The sequence below is a fragment of the Lissotriton helveticus genome, chromosome 8 (genome assembly GCF_964261635.1).
Source record: "Lissotriton helveticus chromosome 8, aLisHel1.1, whole genome shotgun sequence".
In the NCBI taxonomy this organism is placed as follows: Eukaryota; Metazoa; Chordata; class Amphibia; order Caudata; family Salamandridae; genus Lissotriton; species Lissotriton helveticus.
Genome location: NC_136069.1, coordinates 1339002761 through 1339024933, shown reverse-complemented (window position 1 = coordinate 1339024933; position 22173 = coordinate 1339002761). Strand labels below are relative to the sequence as shown.

General features: G+C 44.3%; 1 protein-coding gene across 2 annotated transcripts in view; it reads right to left on the bottom strand.

The window, feature by feature from the left end:
• CCDC181 (coiled-coil domain containing 181) overlaps nucleotides 1-22173 on the bottom strand; it is a 393765-nt gene that overhangs the window by 291185 nt on the left and 80407 nt on the right. For both annotated transcript variants that reach the window (XM_078658319.1, XM_078658320.1), the window contains exon 2: nucleotides 8335-8473. In XM_078658319.1, the coding sequence (XP_078514445.1) occupies nucleotides 8335-8460 (126 nt within the window). In that variant the 5' untranslated portion in view covers nucleotides 8461-8473. The remainder of the gene's footprint in view (nucleotides 1-8334; nucleotides 8474-22173) is intronic.

Sequence of the window (22173 nt, the reverse complement as noted above, 5' to 3'; positions counted from 1 at the left end):
TCACAAGGTGAGGAATCCACTGGCAGATGTATCTATCAGAAAGGGGTGCCCTCTATCCCCGCTTTTATTTATTATAGCCATGGACCCGCTGGTACGGCACTTAAAGGATAGGCACTTACAGCATGGATTGCAATTTGGCCCTGGTCCACTACTTCTTTCATTATATGCGATAACATTTTAGTTTTTCATAGACACCTTGCTACGAATCTTGACCCAATCATTCAGGAATTTGGCCATTATTCCTTATTGCAAATTTATCAGGGGAAGTCTGAACTGTTTCCATTGACCTCGGTGACATCACAATTTCACTGCATATACCCCCTGCAGTGGTGTAAAATATCTTAAAATTCACATTCATCGGGATAAGGACCAAGTCCTCCAATTGAATTACGGCCCTCCCGTTGACAGGTTGACATCGCAGATAGCGAGATGGATAAATTTACCACTCTATTATTAAAATGATGGCATGACCCCGATTTCTTTCTTTATTCCTGAATATACCCATCCCCCTTCCAAATACCTTCTTCAGCACACTGAGAAGCCTTCTCCTGCGCCTTGTCTGGGCAGGCCGCAGACCTAGGGTGAGTCGGTGTGCATTGGTCCTCCCGTATGAGAGGGGGGTTCAGGGTGCCGCACCTGCATCTTTATAATTTAGTTGCACAATGTCAGTATGCATATTACTGGTACCATAGTGACCTCGGGCGTACCCATCAGTGTGCTGAGAGAGATTTTGCTGGTGAGACCACGCTCAACGTGTAGTATTTAAGGTTGGGAGATCAGCAGATTGGTCCACGCTCGGAGGGGGCTGGAGCCAAGGGATATAATGTGAAAGGGAATCAGGTGTAACGTGCTGAATTCGGCGAGTTAAGATTGTGGGGAGAAGGAGACTCACGCTGTGTCAAGTGGAAGGTACAGGGACGTTTTTGTAATTTTGTTGACGGGGATGTATTAACATAAAGGTTGTTTTTAAACTAGGAGAAGGGAAAGATCGAGGTGGGTTGCCAAGATGGGTAATGAGGTTGAACATGGGAGCAGACTGGGTGTTGGGGAAGGCTGTTTCAGGTACACTTTTTGGCGCATTTTCAGTGCATATAGAGGGAAAACCTTGATTATTTAAAATGAGACAGAAATGGTTTGATGCATTAGAATGATCGTTGTACAGAGGTCTGAATACATAAAATATATAAACTAATGTCAATATTTTAAATCTAAAGGCAACCCCTGAAGAAGGGCTATAAATAGCCCAAAATGCATTGGGTAAAGTTATGAACTTCTGGATGTTTTATGGATTCGTCATGCGCTAGAAAAAGGCCCGGATCGGCATAAATGCGCACTAGAAATTGTTGAATACATTAAGGTCGCATATGTGAAAGGTGGAAAAGTGGAAATAAGTGTTGAACGAATATCTACTGGATTACATGGAATGAAAATAAAATCGTTGAAATGTGGATAAAGTTGTCACTGTGGTGATTAATCACGCAAAAAGCTGTGCAGCATCCGGCGGTGGAGTGTAACTTAACTCCAGCTTCTATTGTGTTTACATATACGTGGCACTCGGGCAGGCAGTGGTTCCGGTTTGCACGCTAAAGATTTGAAGTTTGAAAAACATTGGATAACGAATACATTTTGAAAACAGGAGTGCACTTGGTGAACCTTTTTGAATTCAGAGACCACGCTCAACGCCATATTCCCAGTTGACATATCTTTACACCCTACAGATATTCAACCACTGTCCACCACCTGTTAGGCGTAGCACAGGACCCCTCACTGCCACTTGCTGATAACCGATGGCTACGCCCACTTACGGAGGCCATTGTTAAAAACACACTGTTGCGCTATGCATAGCGCACAACATTTGATCTATTTCCTGACGGCCACGCTATCTCCTGGGCAGAGGACATGTGCTTTGCCACCGCTACCCTGATTTACAGATTTATCTTACATCGTATCCAAAGTGCAATGGGCACCTGGGTTCTAGGCCCTGTTCTAGCGAGTGGGTCGTGGGCCAGGCCCACCCAAACATGAGCCTGGCCCACGCAAACAGGAGGCTTGGCGCTCGCAGTGAGGCCTTAAAGGCAGGCGCGGAACGGCATTGGGCTCAAAGGGCTGTCTGTGTGCGGCCGGGCTGAGACAGTTTCCCAGGCGCACACCCACACAGACAGATTTTGAGATTATCGCAGCTGCACCCGAGTACTTCACAGGTCTTTCAAAGACCATTGATATGTTAACAAGGCTTTGTTTCGTTTTTCACCCCTTCATCTCCACACAGCGAAAGGCGACAAATCCTTTCTTTGACAAGGCTCACCTTTGCCTACTGTTCTGCTGTGTGGATATTTCTTTTTCTATGCAGTGCAGGAGAACAGAAGTTTGTTTATTCCTATTTACCTTTCCTGACCCCTGCAGCTGGTTATCACAATAGGCTGTGACACAAAGTTTGTTTTATGGAATAGGTAAGAAAATGTGTTACTATTTGTTTTTCTTTTTTAAATCTGCACAGGCCCAGCAGGACAAATACTTTGTGTGTGCTTTAGTTGAACAGTTTGTATCAATATTATGGCTGATGCAGGACAACAATAAGACAATACAAAATGCCCAGATAACGCTGGTGATTAAGGATCCTGCTGGAGAGCAATCATTTGTCTGTTAGAAGTTTTTAAATACAGATGAACTGTATTTTATGTGGAAGTTCAGTGGATTACTGCCTTTGTCACAGACATCCTTGTGTTACTTGCAGTTCAGAAGTTACAATCCTAACATAGGACAGTGACCAATGAACTGTCACCAAATAGCTGCATTCAAACATGAATGGTATAGTTAGAACTTCGCTTTTTATGTTTTGTGATATACTTAGAACTTCCTCAGTCTTTCTGTATTCTAATGTTGCTAAAATTAGTATTTTGGGGCACATATACATTTTTATCAGTAAAGCTGACCCCCATGGAATACTCTTTAAATCCTAAGGTTGTGTTTTCCCAGACCAAACCATCTTAAAATATACTGCCCACCAGTATGGATGACATGTGATTCATACACCTTGTAATCCTCATTGGCTTATGTGACATTCCCTGTAGACTGATTTACATACTTGTATGATTCATTGTCTCTGTATAATGTGTGCGTGGTGTAAAGTACTGACACACACTACACTGATATGAGTAGCGCTATACAACAAATTAAATGCATACGAGATAAGGGCTACGTAATGATGAGGGGCACTGTTGGAGGGTGGCAGTGAGGGAATCCGAGGAGGAGGTAGTGGGAGGGGCTATGGAGCGATGAGGGACACTGGTGGAGGGTGACAGTGAGGGAATACGAGGAAGAGGTCATGGGGTGAGGGGAAGCTAGGGAGAGATGAGGGGCACTGGTGGAGGGTGGTGAGGGAGTCTGAGGAGGAGGTCATGAGGGGGAGGGGCTACAGAGAGATGAGGGGCACTGGTGGAGGGTGGCAATGAGAGAATCCAAGGAGGAGGTCATGAGGGGGAGGGGCTACAGAGAGATGAGGAGCACTTGTGGCGTGTGGCAGTGGGGAATCCGAGGAGGAGGCCAATAGGGGGGACATGGAGGGATGAGGGGCACTGTTGGAAGGTGGTAGTAAAGGTATTTACGGAGAAAGAGGTAATTGGTGTGGCACCAAAAAAGACTTTCAAATCAGCACTACAGCCGACCCTGTCATGGCCTTTCTGTTTTTGTTTATTTAATTAGCAGTCGGGTCATAAGGTTTACTGTGGAACATACTTTAAAGTGTGTGCTAAATATATTTACTGCTATATTCAATATTTTAATTTTGAAGGTGATTTTACTAATGTTTTTACCGGGAAAAATTAAAGTGGAGCCCAATGGTGCCTGATATAGGCCAAGGTCAGCTGTGCGATAAGGTGCACTGGAGACTAGTAGTGGATAATCAAGCCTTTAAGGGCGTGCGTTGCAGAGTCCGGGGTCAGGTGGAGGTAGTAATGAAGAGGGATTCTCCCTGAAGGCTCGCACAGACGGAGCCCGAGAAGTGTCACTTGCCTAATACTCCCACCTGAGAAACCTCCTCTTCCCATCAAAGGAACATTACATGGAAAAAACACTATTTGAGGGTGATATTTAGAAAGAGATTTGGAAAAGAGCGAGTTTTGCTGAGCCTTGTAAGATTAAGAAGAGAAAAAGGAGGGCCATGAAGCTGGCCTGCGCAGACATATATGCGAAAAATTGAGCCCACAGCGGCCCACCCAAATGCACCCTTGGCCCACCCAAATAAAAATTCCTGGAGCCGGATCTGTTGGGTTCCCTCTTACCCCATTGCCCCAGTACATTTCATTCCCCATACAAGCCTCATAGAGGACAGGGAGGGAGGCCACTTGGTCTCTAAACTGTATAAGACGTGTCTTGCGTTATTGCCAGTGTCAGATGAATGCTTGAGGGAGGCCTGGGTTGCAGATATATGCCGCCCACTCCCAGACGACGTCTGGTATTTCTGTTGTCCGCAAACTAAATTAATCTCACCTATTCATAGACATACATTGATACATTTTAAATGTCTTCGATGTACCTACATCACACCCAGTCTCATCTCATGGCCAAGCTAGATCCTCTCTGTCCTTCTAAACACCCTAAGTGTCACACGGAAGATGGTGATGTCTTCCATCTCGCCTGGACCTGCATGCATATGGGTAACTTCTGGACAGAAATTTCTAACAACTATCTCAGATGGTGGAAACTAAGTTTGCCCCGGATCCATTGCTGGCACTGCTGGGGTACGTCCGAAATGTTCCTAAGCAGTGGCGGATCCTCCATGGGGGCGTTAGGGCGCCGCCCCACTGCTTTCTCGCCGTGCGAGAAGGCAGAAACAAATAGTAGAGAACTACCATTTGTTTCTGCCTTTTCGCACGTCGAGAAAGATGAAGTTCCTGCTCGAGACAGTGGGAGGGGTTACTCGAGGGCAGGGGGGAGCGGCTTTCCCACTGTTGTAAATACTGTCTGTTTGAACAGCCTCTGAGGCTGTCCAAACAGACAGTATTAATTGCATTAATAACAGCGGGCAAGCCGCTCCCCCCTGCCCTCGAGTAACCCCTCCCACTCTCCCTGCTCCTGTATGCTGCAGCAAACAGAGAAATCACGTGGTGTTGGGGCAGCCGGCCGAACCAATCACAGCGCTGTGCTGTGGTGGAGGGAGGCTCAGGCTGCCTGCAGCCTTTCTGCGTGACGACATCGAGCACCATGGGAGTTAAACAGGACGGCGGGAGTCGGAACTTGAAGGCGGGAACTTGGGAAGGTATAGGTAAGTTAGGAGGTAATAAACTATAATATAATGGTTTGAAGTAACCCCAATGTTTATAGAAAGATATGATTCCAGAGAGGAATTATGAGCAGAAGCGAGTTTCAATATGCTGAATCTTTCGTCCGTTCCGACCAGGTATACGCCGGTATGATTTCAAAGTAACCTCCAGCCAGAAGATGACAGAGTGAACTAAAATACTCATTAGAAGTTGGCTGGAATATCGGGGGCGGGGAGGGGGGGTAGCGACTAGCGAGGAGCAAATTTGCGGTAGGCTCAAAACCTAATATACCGGGTGAAAGACACGATTTGTTGCCATGAATTTCCCCCCATTCCAGGGAGAAAACTACGGACTTTTTCTGCTACTAATTCCAAGCAGGCAGAAAGTTTTAGTTGGAGAGCTGCAGTCAGGCGGGTGGCTTGGGTGGGAGTCCTGGGTTTCTGTCGGTACTAGTCTGCTGGTGGGGGGGGGACTGTTTGTGGGTGGCAGACTGTGCTGCTGCCCAGAGTCTACAGTCCTGCCGCAGTAAAATGAGCGGGGGGGGGGGGCACACTTGGAGACACTGTGATTGTGGGTGGAGTAATATAACTCAGAGTTAGCGCTCCGAGTGAAACTGCATCTCTGTAATGAGGGCCTAAGCCACAGATTGTTCTTTTGTAGAGAATTCTGCCACTCTCTAATTAATAGCAAACAGACGCACATATGTAATAAATAAGGAGAAGCAGCACAAGTGACATTTGAACTGGTTTATCACGATATAGTGCTTTCTAAAATAAACAATGCACTGACGGCTTCTGTGGCTGTTAATCATACAATGCTCAAGAAATAACTGCACGCACCCCCCTCCTTCTTATCTCTTGCGCGAACAGGCACAGTTTTTTGAATATGAGATTTTTGCTTTGTTATCTGATACTGGTTAATGAAGAAGTAGAAATATTTCTTTCTCAGCAGCCGGTATGCCGCTACCAGCGTCTTCTGCTGGCCCGGCTAAAACCAGTTGCGGTGGTCAGGGCTTCACACTCACAGCCAGAATTACCATAGTTAGAGATGGGCCAACAACAGCAAGGTTCCTGAAGCAACTGTCTTTGAAGGGGTGTTTGCATGAGAAAGTGTTTACATCATCACACACCCCTTATTAGGTAACTGTGCCATGTCAAACAACACTCCACAGTGCTGAGCCTTGCCACGATCATCTCTTCTGCTCTCCCCTCGATCGGTTTGTGCGCAGGATCTTTAAATGCCTGTTGTTGTGCAATTACGGCTTTGGCATGGCTGCCTGACATGTTTTTTCAAGGCATCATGTAATTGTAATCACATATATATTACTTGCTGCCAGAAAACAAATTTGTGAAGACTAATGGATGCTGCGGTTGTTTGCGAGGAAGCGCTCTGGCGTTCCTGCAGCTTTGGGTGTACGCAGCGCGAGGGCAGATTTACTGTTCTGTGAGACATCTCCTTCCTTCAATGGGGCAGCTCGTTTTTCAAATCGAAGCAATATGCTGCTGCTACATGTACGATCATTGTTGGGGACACGGTTAGGGATTCTCGCACTTCTGCTGTTTAGTGGCGGTGTATATCAGGTATGATGATGAAGCATCGAGATACAATGCTATTTGTTTTTATGAGTGATGTAAAAGATTAATACCACCAGCAATAATACCATTTACTTATGGAATTTACTGCTCCGATTTTAGACTCCCTGGTGTAAATTGTATTTGAACTGTGACAATTGTTCTTGCTGTGTCCAGCTAGTGGGGTCTGTGAGAGCAGAGACAGGCAGGAGTGATATGTAAGGGCACAAGAATAGGAAAACAAACAGTAGTGATATGTAATGACACGGGGAGAGCAAAAACAAACAGTAGTGATATGTAAGGGCACATGGAGAGGCAAATGCACAGATGAGAGATATGTTAGGACACGGACAAAGGAAATACACACAGGAGTGATATGTAAGGGCACAGGGGGAGCAAAGATACAGATGAGTGATATGTAAGGGCACTGGGAGAGCAAAGACACAGAGGAGTGATATGTAAGGGCACAGGGAGAGCAAAGACACACATACTGAATAAGCAGCTATACCTATGTTATATGACATCTCTTTATTAATGTAATAACTGAACTTTCACAATTGCTTTATTAACCTTCCTGCTTTCTCAAATTTGCTTGAAAATGCACCATTTGTCCACTCTTTTTTCAAAATTTTCTCCCCCGAACCCTCCGTAAGTTGTTCCGGCTTGCTCGCTACGCTCGCTCGCTGCAGTGCATTAGGACAATATAGTTACGCCTCACCACTTTCAAATGTCACCAGCCGCCACTGTTCCTAAGAGCATCCCTCACTTTACTGCGATAGCATTATTGTTGCCCAACGACAGGTGGCGATCTGCCGGGGAGGTGGTCACTGTTCCACTATTGCACAATGGCTCAAGAGTCTCATGTTCTGTGATACCACTAGCAAGTTCTATGCCTCGCTACTACCGCCTACCACCAGGACATTTGGCAACCGGCACGCATGAATTTACAGAAACTGGCACAAGATGAAATGATGAAACAGACACGGATTTTTTTCTGCTCCAGTGCGACTGTGCCCTCGCTAAACCGCCCCTCTCCCACTAACCGGCAGTTAGTATATATTCACCCTCGTGGTCTGAAACGGTTGTAATAGCTGTACATGTCATGTAGTTATCTGATGGAATTATGCATGGATACAACCATTATACGTTGTGTAGAACGCGCTGCTCTTTTTGTGTTTTATTTTCCTTCAGCATGCACGGAAACACTAAATTACTACTACTACACTGAAACTCGTATGCTTTCACTACTGTGATGTTGCTTGTAACGTTTTTAAAATCATAAATAGATTTTTGTTTAAAAACATCCTATTCAAAGTAGTATGCACCATTCTATGTAGACTAAGAGAGTTGCTATTTTCTTTAGAAACAGTGAAGGGTCGTGGAGGGCACCACATTGATCCTCAAAATAGTTTACTTTTAATATAATTTTTGTTTTAATGAGAGAATGTTTGGTATTTAAAATATGATCTTATTAAAGGACAACTTTAATACGAAAGAAATACCTCGGTGTCCTGATTGTTGTCTTTGTCTTCGTTAATTAACCAATCGAGGTCTTTTTCAAAATCATCTTCATAGTCCACATTTTCTTCAGCTTCGCCTGGCTCTTCATTTTTACTTGCTTGGGCCATTCTTCTAATCACCCTGTAGGTGGCACAAATGTATTACACACACATGTAACTTAAAGGCCTGTAGACAATGTACATTTGAACGTTTGATCATGTCGTGCTGATTCTCTGCTGAGTGACTGATTGATTGACTATGTATAATTTATAAAGCGCACTGTTATTCAGAAAAGGGTGCCCTAGCACTAAGATCACAGCAATGTGAAAATAACCCGATCAAAGAAAGTCAGAGGGAAATTACATAGTAAATTTAAGAGCAAAATAGGTTTTGGTTGTTTCTTAAAGGAAAGGTGAACGACGGCAATGTGGACACTGGATGGAAGTTTGGCTCAGGCCTCATCTGAACTAACTAAAAGGAACGTGGGTATGCAAAAATACACTGTCAGTGAGTGTATAAAATCAGCAAGATGGGGTGAACAGCAGGCTGAATGACGATGGTGGAGTCAATTATAGGGTGACAGGTAAAAGGCAACGAAATAAGATTCACCTGCCTAGAGCAGCACCAAAAAGTAAAATAAAATTTCTATGTGCATAGGTAAGGTGGTCGCAGGCCATGTCTCTGTTACATGCTCTGTATTGGATTCTCTACTGGCTGGTGAAGTGGAAGTGTGAGAACACTGCAGGTGAAGTGAGCTGCCTGCAGACAGAGGAGGCTGCCAGCAAGAAGGAAAGAGGACACTCAAGGTCAGAGGAACAAGGAACTGAAGCACGCTCCAAGTAAAACATTATTCCTTGATGTTTACAGTATACAATCCTTCTCTAAAATTAAAGTTGTGTTCAATAAAATGTTTTTTTTAATTTTAGCACTTTTAGCAAGGATATTGTTGTTAAAGTGAAACTAAAAGAGAAAAGACATGTATATTTTGAACAGGAATGCTACAACAAATATAGTTAAGGTTACATTACACTACGCCTAGGAATTGAAAAATCATGTTTTGATCAGAACTTTGCAAATTTATGACAAAGGCTCGACAAATGTTGAATAATCCCCTGGACTACACATGTGAGTGGATGTGTGAAGTTAGTCAACACAGGTCAATAATTTCTACGTTTGAAACAAATTTTACGGTCATGGTTATGCACACTTTATTAGCATTGGAGGTCGGATGTATGATCCCCTTTCACACACAAACTAAGGATGTGTAAATTACACGCAGAGGGCCATTTTTGATGTATGCTGGCCAGAGGCTTTCCGACCAACATGGAAAGTTTACACTCCGACCGCTAAATTACAATGTCTGCAGTGGGAGTGTAAAATGGCCCCCTGGGACACTGACTGGTTCCAACGGGCTGAGCTGGCCAGTCGGAAACCTCTCATAATCTCTTAGGTACAGTGTTCCCGCCGTAGGGATTATGATGTTGGTTTCCGACAGCCTTTCCATGTCGGCCTTTCCGACATTGAAAGGCTGTTACAAACTGACTTTGGGGGCCCCTAGCAGGGCCCCCATCTCCCCTGGCCCGTAGGTTGTGGCCCTGGGGGGCACCTATGGTGCCTCCCTTCACATCCCTGCACCGCACGGCAGGCACCTCACGCACGGTGCAGGAATGTTCAAAAACTTCCATTGTACAATGGGAGATTATGCTGTGGGACGTTTGGGACCACTGGACAAGCTCCCATTGTAAAATGGAAGTTTGCGACTGCACCATGTGTGGGCGCATCCTAATTGTTGTGTCGGGACTGCCAACTGGAGGTTGGTTGGTTCCGCATCCGCAGCGATGTCAGTCGGAGGCAACTCCGAGTGACATCGCAATCAGGCCCAGACTGTTTTGCAAACAGAGATGTCATTTTCGATGCAAACTATGTATTAATAGGGGATGTATGATATTACAACGCATGCTTTTACCACGCATGCTTTTACAACGCGTTTTTTACAACGCATACCATTACAACGCATAGCGCTTTGGGGTGCTGGATAGTGAATAGTTTAATTTATTATTCCAACTCCAGTCCCCGTGGACACTAGGGAAGGTGTTGGATAGTAACTTAAATCTATTCCCTATCCTAGAGCGCCCCCCAGCGCAATGCGTTGTAATGGTTTTCGTTGTAAAACCTGCGTTGTAATAGCACTGCGTGGTAAAAGTTGCGTTGTAAAGGATGTTTCCCATTAATAGGTCACGTCACAAATGATTCATTCCCAGGGGGTGGCATAGTGATTTGCCTAATAAATATTAATTAGGCAGGTCGGCAATTTGGGATCACCTATGATTGCCTGCAAATGCAAAGATGGGTGTCTCGCAAGGCCCCCGAATATGCTTTCTGAAAAGGAAAATATTTCTCTAAAAACCCCATGCTCCACTAAAGGGAGATGTGCTGCTCTTAAAAACATATTTCCTAACTCATAAAATGGCTTTTGTAAGTTGCGAAAAGCCCTTCTGAGGTTGAAATCCCTGTGATTTCTTGATGACGGGGTGTTCAGAAGCACAAGGTTTTTGTACATACATCTGAATCCATATCCTTTGCAGAACATCCATAAAATTGAAAAAGTTCAACACTCCCCTCTTATTTCATCAATTTCTAACCTACTTAAGGTACAAGTCAAAAAAGGTGAAATATGACTTAACTGATTGAGATAAAATTATTTGAAACACAAGATCAAATTATCTATAATTGGGGCAAATGCAGAATACGGACCAATTTTACATGGGTTGCAGTTTTGTTCTGTTTTTCTCCCCTGTTTATTTTACACCACTCCATCTCTGTACAAGTAGATATGCCTGGTATTCTGCTCGTCAGGCCAATATTAAGTTCAGTTAACATGCTTTGTGACAACAAATGAGTAGAAATGTACTGGTCGAGGGTTACATTTCTACTCATGTTTTGCTCTTGTTTTTGCCTCACGTTCCATTTGCATCATTTTCTTCAGCAGAACTAATATGAGCATAGCTAATTTTGTGCTGTGCTGTTATCAAAATTAATTTCAGGGGTGTGGAATTGAATAAAATATCTACTTGTCCATGGGGCAGGTTGCTACATAAATCTACTTGTCCTGTAACATAATCCACTTGTCCCTTTGTTGTCATGTGGTGCACCAACAAATTGTGGCAGCAATCTCATTATATAAGAGCTTTGATATAGCCTCTCTGATTATGCCAGGGTTCATACCATAGTAGTGTTTGAATACTTGCAATCCCCTTATGTTCCCATGTTTCCGCAGATCTACATACTGGGGTTGCAATATTTCCAGGGTTAGAATGCCTTTTTGAGTCTGTGCAAACCTACTAAATTGCATCTTTCAAGGGTTTTCAAGTACTCTTCGCTAATCTGTTGCCATACTGAGAAATGTCCATCAACACCCCCATTTGTACCGCTTTGTTCGCCATAAGTTGGCAGGGTATGCTCAGACGTGAGTCCCTTCCTCACTTGCCACAGGATTTAAGCAAGCCTGGCTGAAGATGGCTGAAATGCCAGAAACCGGTCCTAGGAAGCTTGTTTCTGGTCCAGGGAAGGCATGGCTTGGCAGCTCGGGCTGGACTGTTCCTATGAGGCACAGGGTCAGACTGATTTGCATATATGGCCATGTCTGAACTGTGATGGCAGGGTGGGCTAAAGAATGGTGATGGATTAAACCCAGAACTGTTGACTGGGTCTGAGTGTTTTATTGGTTCAGATACTCCGTCCTTCACCACCCCCTTTTGTACCATACTGAGAAATGTTGGCAATTTACGCCTGACAATAGCAGACGTAAACCTTCTTCCAGAGTTGGGAAAAAAGTGTTTGGAGGGAAAGTGAACTTGCAAACACTCAGATTTTTGCATGAGCAAATCTACACATGCATATTTGCTCATGCTAAAACACAGTTCACAGTTATTTTCTAGGAGTACTATTTCTTGACCTACTTCTGTAAATTCCTGGGAATTCACAAAAGCCGTATAGCTGCGCTTAATGCAAGGACATATACCATGGGTGCACTTTTGAAACTTTCTTTAATAATTGGGCCCCAAATTTGGTCTGGCGTTGACCGTGACCTTTTGAAGTTCATTAAATTCTGTCTCTCTCTCCGTATTGTCTGGCTTCACTGTGAGTGACAGCATTCTGCTATTTCACAAGGAGCATATCGGCACACAAAGTAGTTTTGTTCAGTGTCAGTAACTGTGGCAGTGTGTGCTTTTTGAGACCAAAAACAACTTTTGCTCAGCAGCTCCCGCACAGCGCCCCAGTGCTCGTGACGAGCTCAGCTCGTCACGCAGCACAGTGGCGCTGTGCTTATGACGAGCTCAGCTCGTCATGACCACGCCCGTTTCTATGGAACGCTCAGCACAGCGGGGGAATTATCCCCGCGGGTTATGACGACGTCATGAGCACAGCGCAACCGTGCCTCATGACGAGCTGGGCTCGTCATGAGCACGGAAGAGGCTAACGCAGACAGTGCCCTTCCCTGATCCATAATGTGGTACTGCAAACTGGCAGCCAGAGTTTGTGCAGGGGTCAGACCTACTTGTCCCAAGGACAAAAATGTACATGAAAATGTGTTGTCCTTGACCCCAAACAATATGTCCTGGGCATCGGACTATAGGAATTCCACATCCTTGTAATTTTTATATTGCTTTAGGCAACAGTTCCCAGACTTTTGACTATTGTGGTCTCCACTGAATCATTACTGGAAGCTGAACAACCTGGCCGTAGCAATTTCTATGATTGGAACCTCAAAATAATACACACAGATAACAGTGTACATCAAGCAAATGTACAAAGAATAAAATGTTATTAAAATTCAGAACTCCGGACTATACAAAGCACTCCCTTCGCTAACTAGTGACACAGATCTTGCATACAACCGCAACTGCCTGGTGACTCTCGCAACAGTGGATAATAGAAGCAAAGGAATCAAGGACAGCAGAGACCCCAAAGAGAGCAGGGCAAATCCAAATCATGTAAAGGCAGAGCCTCTGCTACCGGAATCTCCAATCAAGCCGAACTCACATCAGGGAGCTAGCCTAGAAATTATATTGCAACGCCTCAGAGCCCTCCACAATTTAGCCCAAGAAACAAAAACAAACACATATGCCACGTACCACAATATCCAAGCACTAAGGAACGACTTCCATAGCATGACGGGGAGTCTAACAGAAGTGGAGACAAGAGTTAGTACACTGGAGGACTCCTGAAAGACCGAGAAGAAAAGACTGGACACTGCAACCACAAGATCAAGTCTCTCACCAAAGAATTATCAGAATTTGAAGACCGCAGAGGGAAACTGCGTATTTTTGGGCTTCCAGAAAATGCAGAAGATGACGCCAACTCCTGTGTTGAGTGTCTGGAAGCATGGATCCCCTGAACACTGGGAATAACATTCAATAAAGACTTTGAGATAGAAAGGGCGCATAAAGTACCAATGGGCCTGACCTCGCAGTGGCCCTCTAAACGCATCCTCGAGACCTAGGACTATGATCTGCAGACCGCTCCGCTAACGCCACTCCGAAGTCATAATGGCACATATGGGGAAAGAGCAGCACATAGTCTGGAAAGGCTCTAAGATCAACATCACACAAAATCACTCAAACGAGACGGCTGCCATTAGGAAGGGCTTCCTAACCCTCTGTCAGCCTCTTAAAGCCCACAATATCCAGTTTGGATTTTCTGGCCCCTCCAAATTCCAAACTGTGTTGCAGGGTATGACGCTATTCTTCTCAGAACTGACTGAACTACAAAACCTCCTAGGAGCATCAACACCTGCTCCCACAAACATATAACTCAACCTCACCAGGCAGATACTCTACATGTTTCACCGGCCTTGACACTGCTTCTTGGGCACACAGATACAATGCTCAAGACTGGCCGAAGAGTCCTTCAGTTATAAAGAAGATGACTACAGTCACATGGTTTGGGTATGTCATAATATGTACAGTCGATCTGCATTTATTCTGTTTTTGTTGTAATGATTACCATATTTTATTAACAATTAGATCTTAATCACTTTGCCACGGATACTAGTGAAAGTTACTGTGGTTAGAATCTGCTTCCTCCTTCCCACATGTGGAAGTATGTCGGACTTTCCTTGCGAGGATCGTCTAAGATATTATTTACCTCCGTGGGACATGAGTAACAGTGCATTCATTACTCCCCCTCAGTATATGGCACGTCCTATTAAGAGCAATTCCGCTTGGGGCAACTCTCCCAGAACCCTCCCCACTGGAGGATCGGCTCCTAGACGACTACCTTAAGGATAAGGCGATCTCATTGAAATACTGAAAATTGCTCTACAATTCGCCCGACACCCTACAGACAGTCCGGACAAAATGGGAGGGAGGTATGGGACCTTTTACTGATGAAGAGTGGATGTAGGCTCTGGTATCACCTCGAGAGGTGTCCATACGCTCCCGATTTAATTTGGTCCAGCTAAAGATTCTCCACAGAATATATTACACACCCATCCCATTGGTCAAAATGAGTAAAAACACCTCTACACAATGTCCAAGAAAGAGTGGGCAGACAGGCACGATCCTGCATCTATGGTGGGACTGCCTGAAGACACAAGAACTCTAGGGCATGGTTACCCCATGTCTGCTCACGATGCGTAGGAAACGGATGGGGAGGACACCCCAATGGTGTTTATTAAATGTTTGGGAAAAAACAAACCTTACAGTGGGAGAACAAATTTGGGTTACACTGGGCTTTATAGTGGCGAAGCACAATATTGCGAAGGTGTGGAGATCAGATGTGGCACCAACCTTGAGAGACTGGAGACTTGATATGGACTGGTGCATGCAGGCGCAGAGGGTTGTTTATGAGAGTAGAGGATGCCCTCATAAATGGACTAAGATATGGGAAAAGTGGAATGTGGCACGAGGGGCTCCTTGTCCACCGGTAGAGGTCCAGGCACCCAGTTCCCAGTATAGAGGAATGAGATCCCATCATACTGTAACCATCTCTTGTATAGTGTTTAATGTGATGAGAAGGGATCTATGTGTTATGAGACCAAAGTTAATAATCCTGTGTCATGATTGTCTTGCTACCTCGAATGCGAATCTGATTTTGTATGCTATACTTGCCATGCCTGCATCAATAAAAAGCTATAAAAAAAAAAGACTCCCCCCTCAGCGGTCACTACCAAAAACAGATCCCCTTGCGCTAAGTAGCTGACGGAATTAAGATTTGATCCCCAACTCCCTCTCAACTCCTACTAACAACCGTCATACATGGGAGGGGCTCACATATAGATGTACCCCGAGTGTCAATTCCCTCACCATGTAACTGGCCCACCATAAGGACCTACCGGACTCATATTGACCAGAGCCACAAAGGGGTTCTATTGGACCATCAAATACAATTAACAACTATCAATAATAGTGGGGCTTTGTGCTGTCAATGGAGCACTGATGTTCCTGTTTTAATTTCCTAGCTCAAAAATGTCTTGACTGTTACAATGTTCAGCAGGACTGTGTAGCAATCCAGTCAGTTTGGGGCAGGCTTGCTCATGGCCGAGAGAGTCTCAACTACACGAAGAGTGGGGAAGTGCACCCTTGCCCATTTCTAAAGTTGGTTGGAGGATGGGTTGGGGATGCGATTTTTAGTTTTTGTTTGTTTTATCTGTGTGGCTCTTCGTTCTTTCTCTCCTTCTGCTCTCTCTCTCTCTCTCCATTGGATCTCTTCTCAACCCATAAAATGCAGAGTGATGGCGGACTATTGCAATAAACTCAAAGGAGTCAACATTCTCCTTCAGGAGTCCTGCCTACAATCCATAGTTGATGCAAAATTTACAGAACTTGGGTCACATACATCGGCTGCTCACCTGCCCCGCAAAAAAAAAAGTTATAACTCTGATTTAAAAAGTGCAGATATTTCAGTTATATCACAGACTCGCAACAAGGAGGATAGATCGCTCATTTCTAAAGTAAAAAAAAAAGAGTGCAAGAATGTATTTTTGTTAACATATATGCACCTAGTGACAAGGCCCTTACTTGCTGGAAAGACCTAGAAAACCATCTCTCGGAACTCCCTGACAACTTAGGTGTAATTCTGGGTGGAGACCTCAACCTCCAAATTGATGGGAACCTAGACAGGATCTCAGCACATAAATGTATAGGCAATACTTTTCAGAAACAGATGAAAGTCTGCTAGAACAACAATAATTTAGTAGACATATGGCAACTATACAACCCCAAAGGATCTGACTATACATTCTACTCAGCACTGCACCACTCTTTTTGAGGTTAGACTATATTCTAGTGAGCAAATCCCTACCGCAACTCACCCGCACTCCAAAAAATCGAACCAATAGTGGTCTCCGACCATGCATGCATAACACTGCAACTGTCCCTCAATGATCCTATCCCTGCCACCGAGACAATGGCGCTTATATGACAAACTACTAGATGGCCCCAACAGCAGAACAGAAATTACAAAAGCAATTGAAAACTTCCTCAATGAAACCCCCCCTAGATGGGACTTCCTCAAAGCCACCCTAGAGGCAAGTTGATCCAGCTCATGTCCGCCACCTCAATATGCTGCAGACGGAGATCCGTTCACTAAGCTCACAGCTCAGGCACACAAAAGGGTCAGCGATCCTAAACAAACTTTGATCTCTACAATACGAATACAACAAAATCCTTAGTTAGAGAGTGTGTAAAATGCATTGATGTAGTGAACCCAGGGAAACTAAGCCATAACAACAGAGCAGGGAAAACCATGGCCAATTATCTAAGGTATACTAAAAACCAAAATATCATAGCAGCAATAAAAACATCAATGGTGTGATCACGTCATCAACCCTAGGCATTCTTGATACCTTCAAATCTTTTTACGCCAACCTCTACAATTCATAATTCCTCTGCAATTAATGATTATCTGGAATCCTGCCACCTCCCTCAGCTATCACAGCACGACTCCCTCGCCATTAATAAACCGATCTCTGAAGATGAAATCAGAGCTGTAATACAGACTCTTAAAACCGGGAAAGCCACATTTTATAGGACCTTTAGCGGCAGGATCTCGGGTCGTTTTCACGCTGTCTTTCACCAGTACGCCTCCTCTGGGTGCATTACTGGCTCAGCGACTGAAGCTACAATTGCGGTAATACCAAAAGAAGGGAAGGACCCACTAAACATTAAAAACTACAGACCGATCTCACTCAAACCATCATTCAAGAAATTGAGAGATATTCACTAGTGGCAGGATACTCCCTAAACAAAGACAAAACAAGGTTTTCTCCCTAAATGTCCACTGTACATAATCGTTAATTGGCAACCTCGGTCTACATTGGCAGCTGAAAGCTATCAAGTACCTGGGCATTTGGTTTAGCTCGGACCAGAAACACTCTGTTGATATCAATGAGCAGAAAACACTCACCAAAATCACAGAACTCTTGTACACCTGGTCCCCGAAGAACATCACTTGGTGGGGACATGTGGATACCATCAAGATGATGATGATCACCCTGCTGATTAATTTTGCTTCAAGTATGCTCCCGGTCACCCTCTTCCCTTCCTTTAAATCAGTATATAAAGCCATTTCCGACTTCCTGTTTAAAGACAAGAAGCTGAGAATCACCATGAAAACTCTGAAGAAGAACAAACTCTCTGGCAATACAAACCTTCCGGGTTACCCCCGTTATCAAAAGGCATTTCTGATTTCACAGGGCGCGTGGTGGCTACATTCACAAGAGGGCTTTTCTCTCCCTTGGCTTGCCATAGAATCTGAGTTAACCTACCTTATACCTCTCTACTCCTCCCTCACAATACACAATCTGTCTAAACTTCCCATAGAACTCTCCAGATGTAACATATTGGATACCGGTGCCTCTCTCCTACTACTGGACAAACAATTAAATCATTTTGCATATGGTGCAACAATAGCCTCCCTATGGCATAACCGTGCAATCAAAAAAGAGGGAAAAACAGTCTTCTGGGAAACGTGGGCTAGAAAAGCTATTAACTTGATAAATGACCTGGGATCATGTGCAAACCCCATCCCATTCTCATCTCTGCAGGGGAGTTTCAATCTTCCAAACATAGACTTCTATAGATTCCTGAGATTGAAAGACGCATTGAGCAGGTTGAAGCCTCCACACCACCCAGACCTACCAGGAACCCTCGAGAAACTCAGAAAAGAGGGCCATACAGCTTCACATGTATACAAACTCCTGGACACATCCAACACCTTTTCACAATGACTCTTTCCCGTAAATGGAGATCGAACATACAATTAACATGCCAAGTGGATTTCACAGACAAGGTGTGGGGTAATATTTGGCAGTCCCCCTTTTCTGGAAAAATCACACCAGCTCTTGCATAGTCAAAGTTCGTCAATTAACAGTAACTGGACCCCCTCCAGATGGCATGAACTGGAGCTTAGAGATTCAGACTTATGCTGGAGATGCAAGGAAGGCACAAGTTACCTACAACACTTGTTCCTTACATGTATAAAGTCTCACCCACTATGGTCAAGAATACAGTCACTGATACAGAAAATATCAGGGTCAGCAACAGAAATTGACTTCTTAATGACAGCACTGGGCATCCACGCTAATCCCCTTTCCTCTGAAATTACTGGAAATATTCACTACTAGTGGATCTCCTCATCTCATTGGGGACTAAGACTATACTCACAGACTGTAAAACAACATCCCCAAGCTCTTTTGACAAATTGTGGTACTTACTATGCGTGATCCGGGGACCAGACAATATACTGTACTCCAAAATACACCCCCTGCCAGACCCAGGCGTCTGGGGTATGCCCTAGGAAAATACCTACAAGAAAAGTAAACCACCCTGAACTTGCTCCAAGCTCTAAATCTACTCTAAGGATTAATAAAGGCCTCTCTCCCCGCTAGAAGGGCATATACACCTGAACGATGGTACCCCCCAGTGTTAAATGCGAGCCCAACCAGTATAGCCTCCCTTTCCCTCAGTCCTCCCCTCCCCTGCCTCTGTTTCTTCCTCTTCAATCTAGCTTTCCCTATAGTCCTATCTTTCTCCTCCCATGAGCCACTCAATTTGCCATGTTACATTCCTGTTGAAACAGTCTTCAAAGTACACCATCGCAGCATCTTTTACAGCACTCTAAATCCAGATCTTGATATATCTCATTAGGTCTCCCACCATACTTGCTTATGAATGCTAATCAATGCTGTTTATCCTTCCAGACGTATTGTAACAGGAATGTATGGTATACCGTTGTTACTTTCTTTGCCTTTTGTATATGAAAATAAAAATTATTTAAACAAAAATAAAATTTCCAACCAAATAAATAAACAAATATCAAAATCTTAAATGTAACTGGAAGTTCGGAGAATTTCAAAATGTAGGGCCTTATTTAGAGTTCGACGGATGTGATATTCCATCAAAAAGTGGCGAATATCCTGTTCGCTGAATTACAAATGACATAGCCAATAATGAACTTGCAATACGGAGAACAGGACATCCTTTGCAATTGTAATGTAGTATCACGTCCGCCAAACTCTGAATATGGCCCTTCGTTTTATTTCTAAAAGATAAAGTGCTATGGTAGATTCTAGCATGTCGCGTTGCTTTGGTTGCTCGTAATGCATGCTCTCTTTTATTTGCCATATACCAGTGCTTCATTTGAGGCCAGGGCCGGACTGGGAACCAAAACCGGCCCTGGCAAAGTGCTCGCCTCCCCCCCCCCAGGGGGTTGGGGGTACCGCCGAGCTCTTTGCCAGGGCCGGTTTTCAGCCGATTTTGTTACAGGGCCGATTTTGCAGCTAGGCTGCAAATACGGCCCTGTAACAAAAATGGCCCCCAGGGGCCCAAAACCGGCCCCCACCCATGCGGCGCACCAGGGGATTGCCCGGTGCCCGCTACGGCCAGTCCGGCCCTGTTTGAGGTCACCGGGGGCCATATTACACAAGTGCCCCGGGGACACAATAGGTGTTTGCACCCGCTCTGCGTGACCACGGGGTACTTTGGTATTACAGAAAGGACCGCAAATGCTTATGCAGCGCCTTCTGTAATACAGCAAGCGCTGGCTCACATATAGCGGCAGTACTATCATTAGAGGGCATTCCCTAATTTGCACGGGCAAGGCCTCATGCAAATGAGGGAATCTCTTTGTCTTTGCGCCCGTGCCATATTACTGACGTGGGCACAGAGGCGAACATGCCTTTAGAAGGCGGCACGCTTTCAGTGCGCTTTCTAAATATAGCCCTCTAAAGGGATGAAAGGGGATCCCATGGACCCCCCCAGACATCCCCAGGGAGGCGGGTGTAGTTACTCACTGCACCTGCCTGCAAGGGGATCTCTAATCTCTTTAAAAAGTGCCAGCAGGTTGCCGCCTGCACAGAGAAACACAGAGCAGCTTTAAAACAGCTGCTTTGTATTTATCTTGAATGTGCTCCCCTGGGGAAAGCGCAAGTTCACAGCTGCCAGAGGGCTGCACATTGTTCCTGCTATGGCACACCTTTCATGTTGCACCCGGCGCACATGCCTTAAGGTGCACCGTGGCACATACATGGAAAGCACACCCTATCTGCACTACGGGGCCAGATGTCCATACCAGATTCCGTTTGCTGTATTTTTGCTGTTTCCAGGAGTCAAGCTAAGGATACTAACTTAAATTGTAGCCTTCAGTTTCAAATTCCTTATGATTTACAAAGTGTTTTCAAATTTTCAATTTTGCTTCTTAAGTCTGGCGTTAGACATGACCATATAAGTTTACTAAAAATATATATATAATGTACTTACTTAAAGGGGTGTTCAGCCACCTCTCCTCATCCACTAGTTCACATTTTGCTTCTGCCCACTAAAGCATATAGTCTGGGGCAATGGGTCAGCGCTTCGACGCCTCGTCAGGGGTAGTAAGCACTATATAAATGCAATTACAATACAATACAATACCTAAGGTACTGGTTAACTTCACTTTGTGTGATTGCATTTTGCTCTTTCACAAGGAGCAAATCCACAAAAAAAGGTAGTTCCCTTCAGTGCCAGTGTTTTTGTTTTTACTTTATGATTGCATTAGTGTTTACAGCCTGATGTGATAACAGGCAGGTTTTGATGTGAGACACATTCCAGCTTTATCAGTTCTTGTCTCCTGACAATGCTGTTGTAAATCCCTTTTGGAGTTGGCTTTGTTTATTTATCTGACTGCTGATATTTCACAGACTACCAGATTGTGCCCATTTGAAACTGTTCTGCATGAAGTTATTCCTTCTTTCTTTCCTTAATTTTTTCTTTTCTTGCTTTTGTTTTATCCTTATTGCCGTCTTTCTTTCGTTCTTTCTTTTTCCTTCTTTCTTTTCTTTGTTTTTTCCATTCCTCCCTTCTTTATTTTTTCCTTCTTTCTCACCTACTTCCTCTTTCCTTTTTCTTTCTTTTGCCTTCTTATTTTTTCTTTTGCCTTCTTTCTTTCCATCTGTCTAGCTTTTTCCTTCCTTCTTTCACCTTCTTTCTTTTTGTGCCTGCTTCCTGTCCTTCCTTTCCTCCCCCTTTTCATCTGTCCAGCTTCCTTTCCTTCTTTTTTCCTTCCTTTTTTCTTTCTTTCCTTTTATCTCTTTCCTTCTTTTCTCCTTTTGAGCCTTTCTTCTTTAATTTTTTGTTTCATGCCTTCTTACTTGCTTACTTCTTTCAATCTTTCATGCCATTTTTCATTCCTGACATTTTTCTTTCTCTCCGTCTTACTATCTTGACTTTTTTCTTGACTTCTTCTTTGCATTCTTTTTCTTCCTCTCCTTCTTTCTTGTCTTCTTTCTTTCTTTTTTTTGCTTTCTTTCTTTCTTTCTTGCCTTCTTTTTCAAAGGCAAGAGGCGAACATCCAGTGCCAGA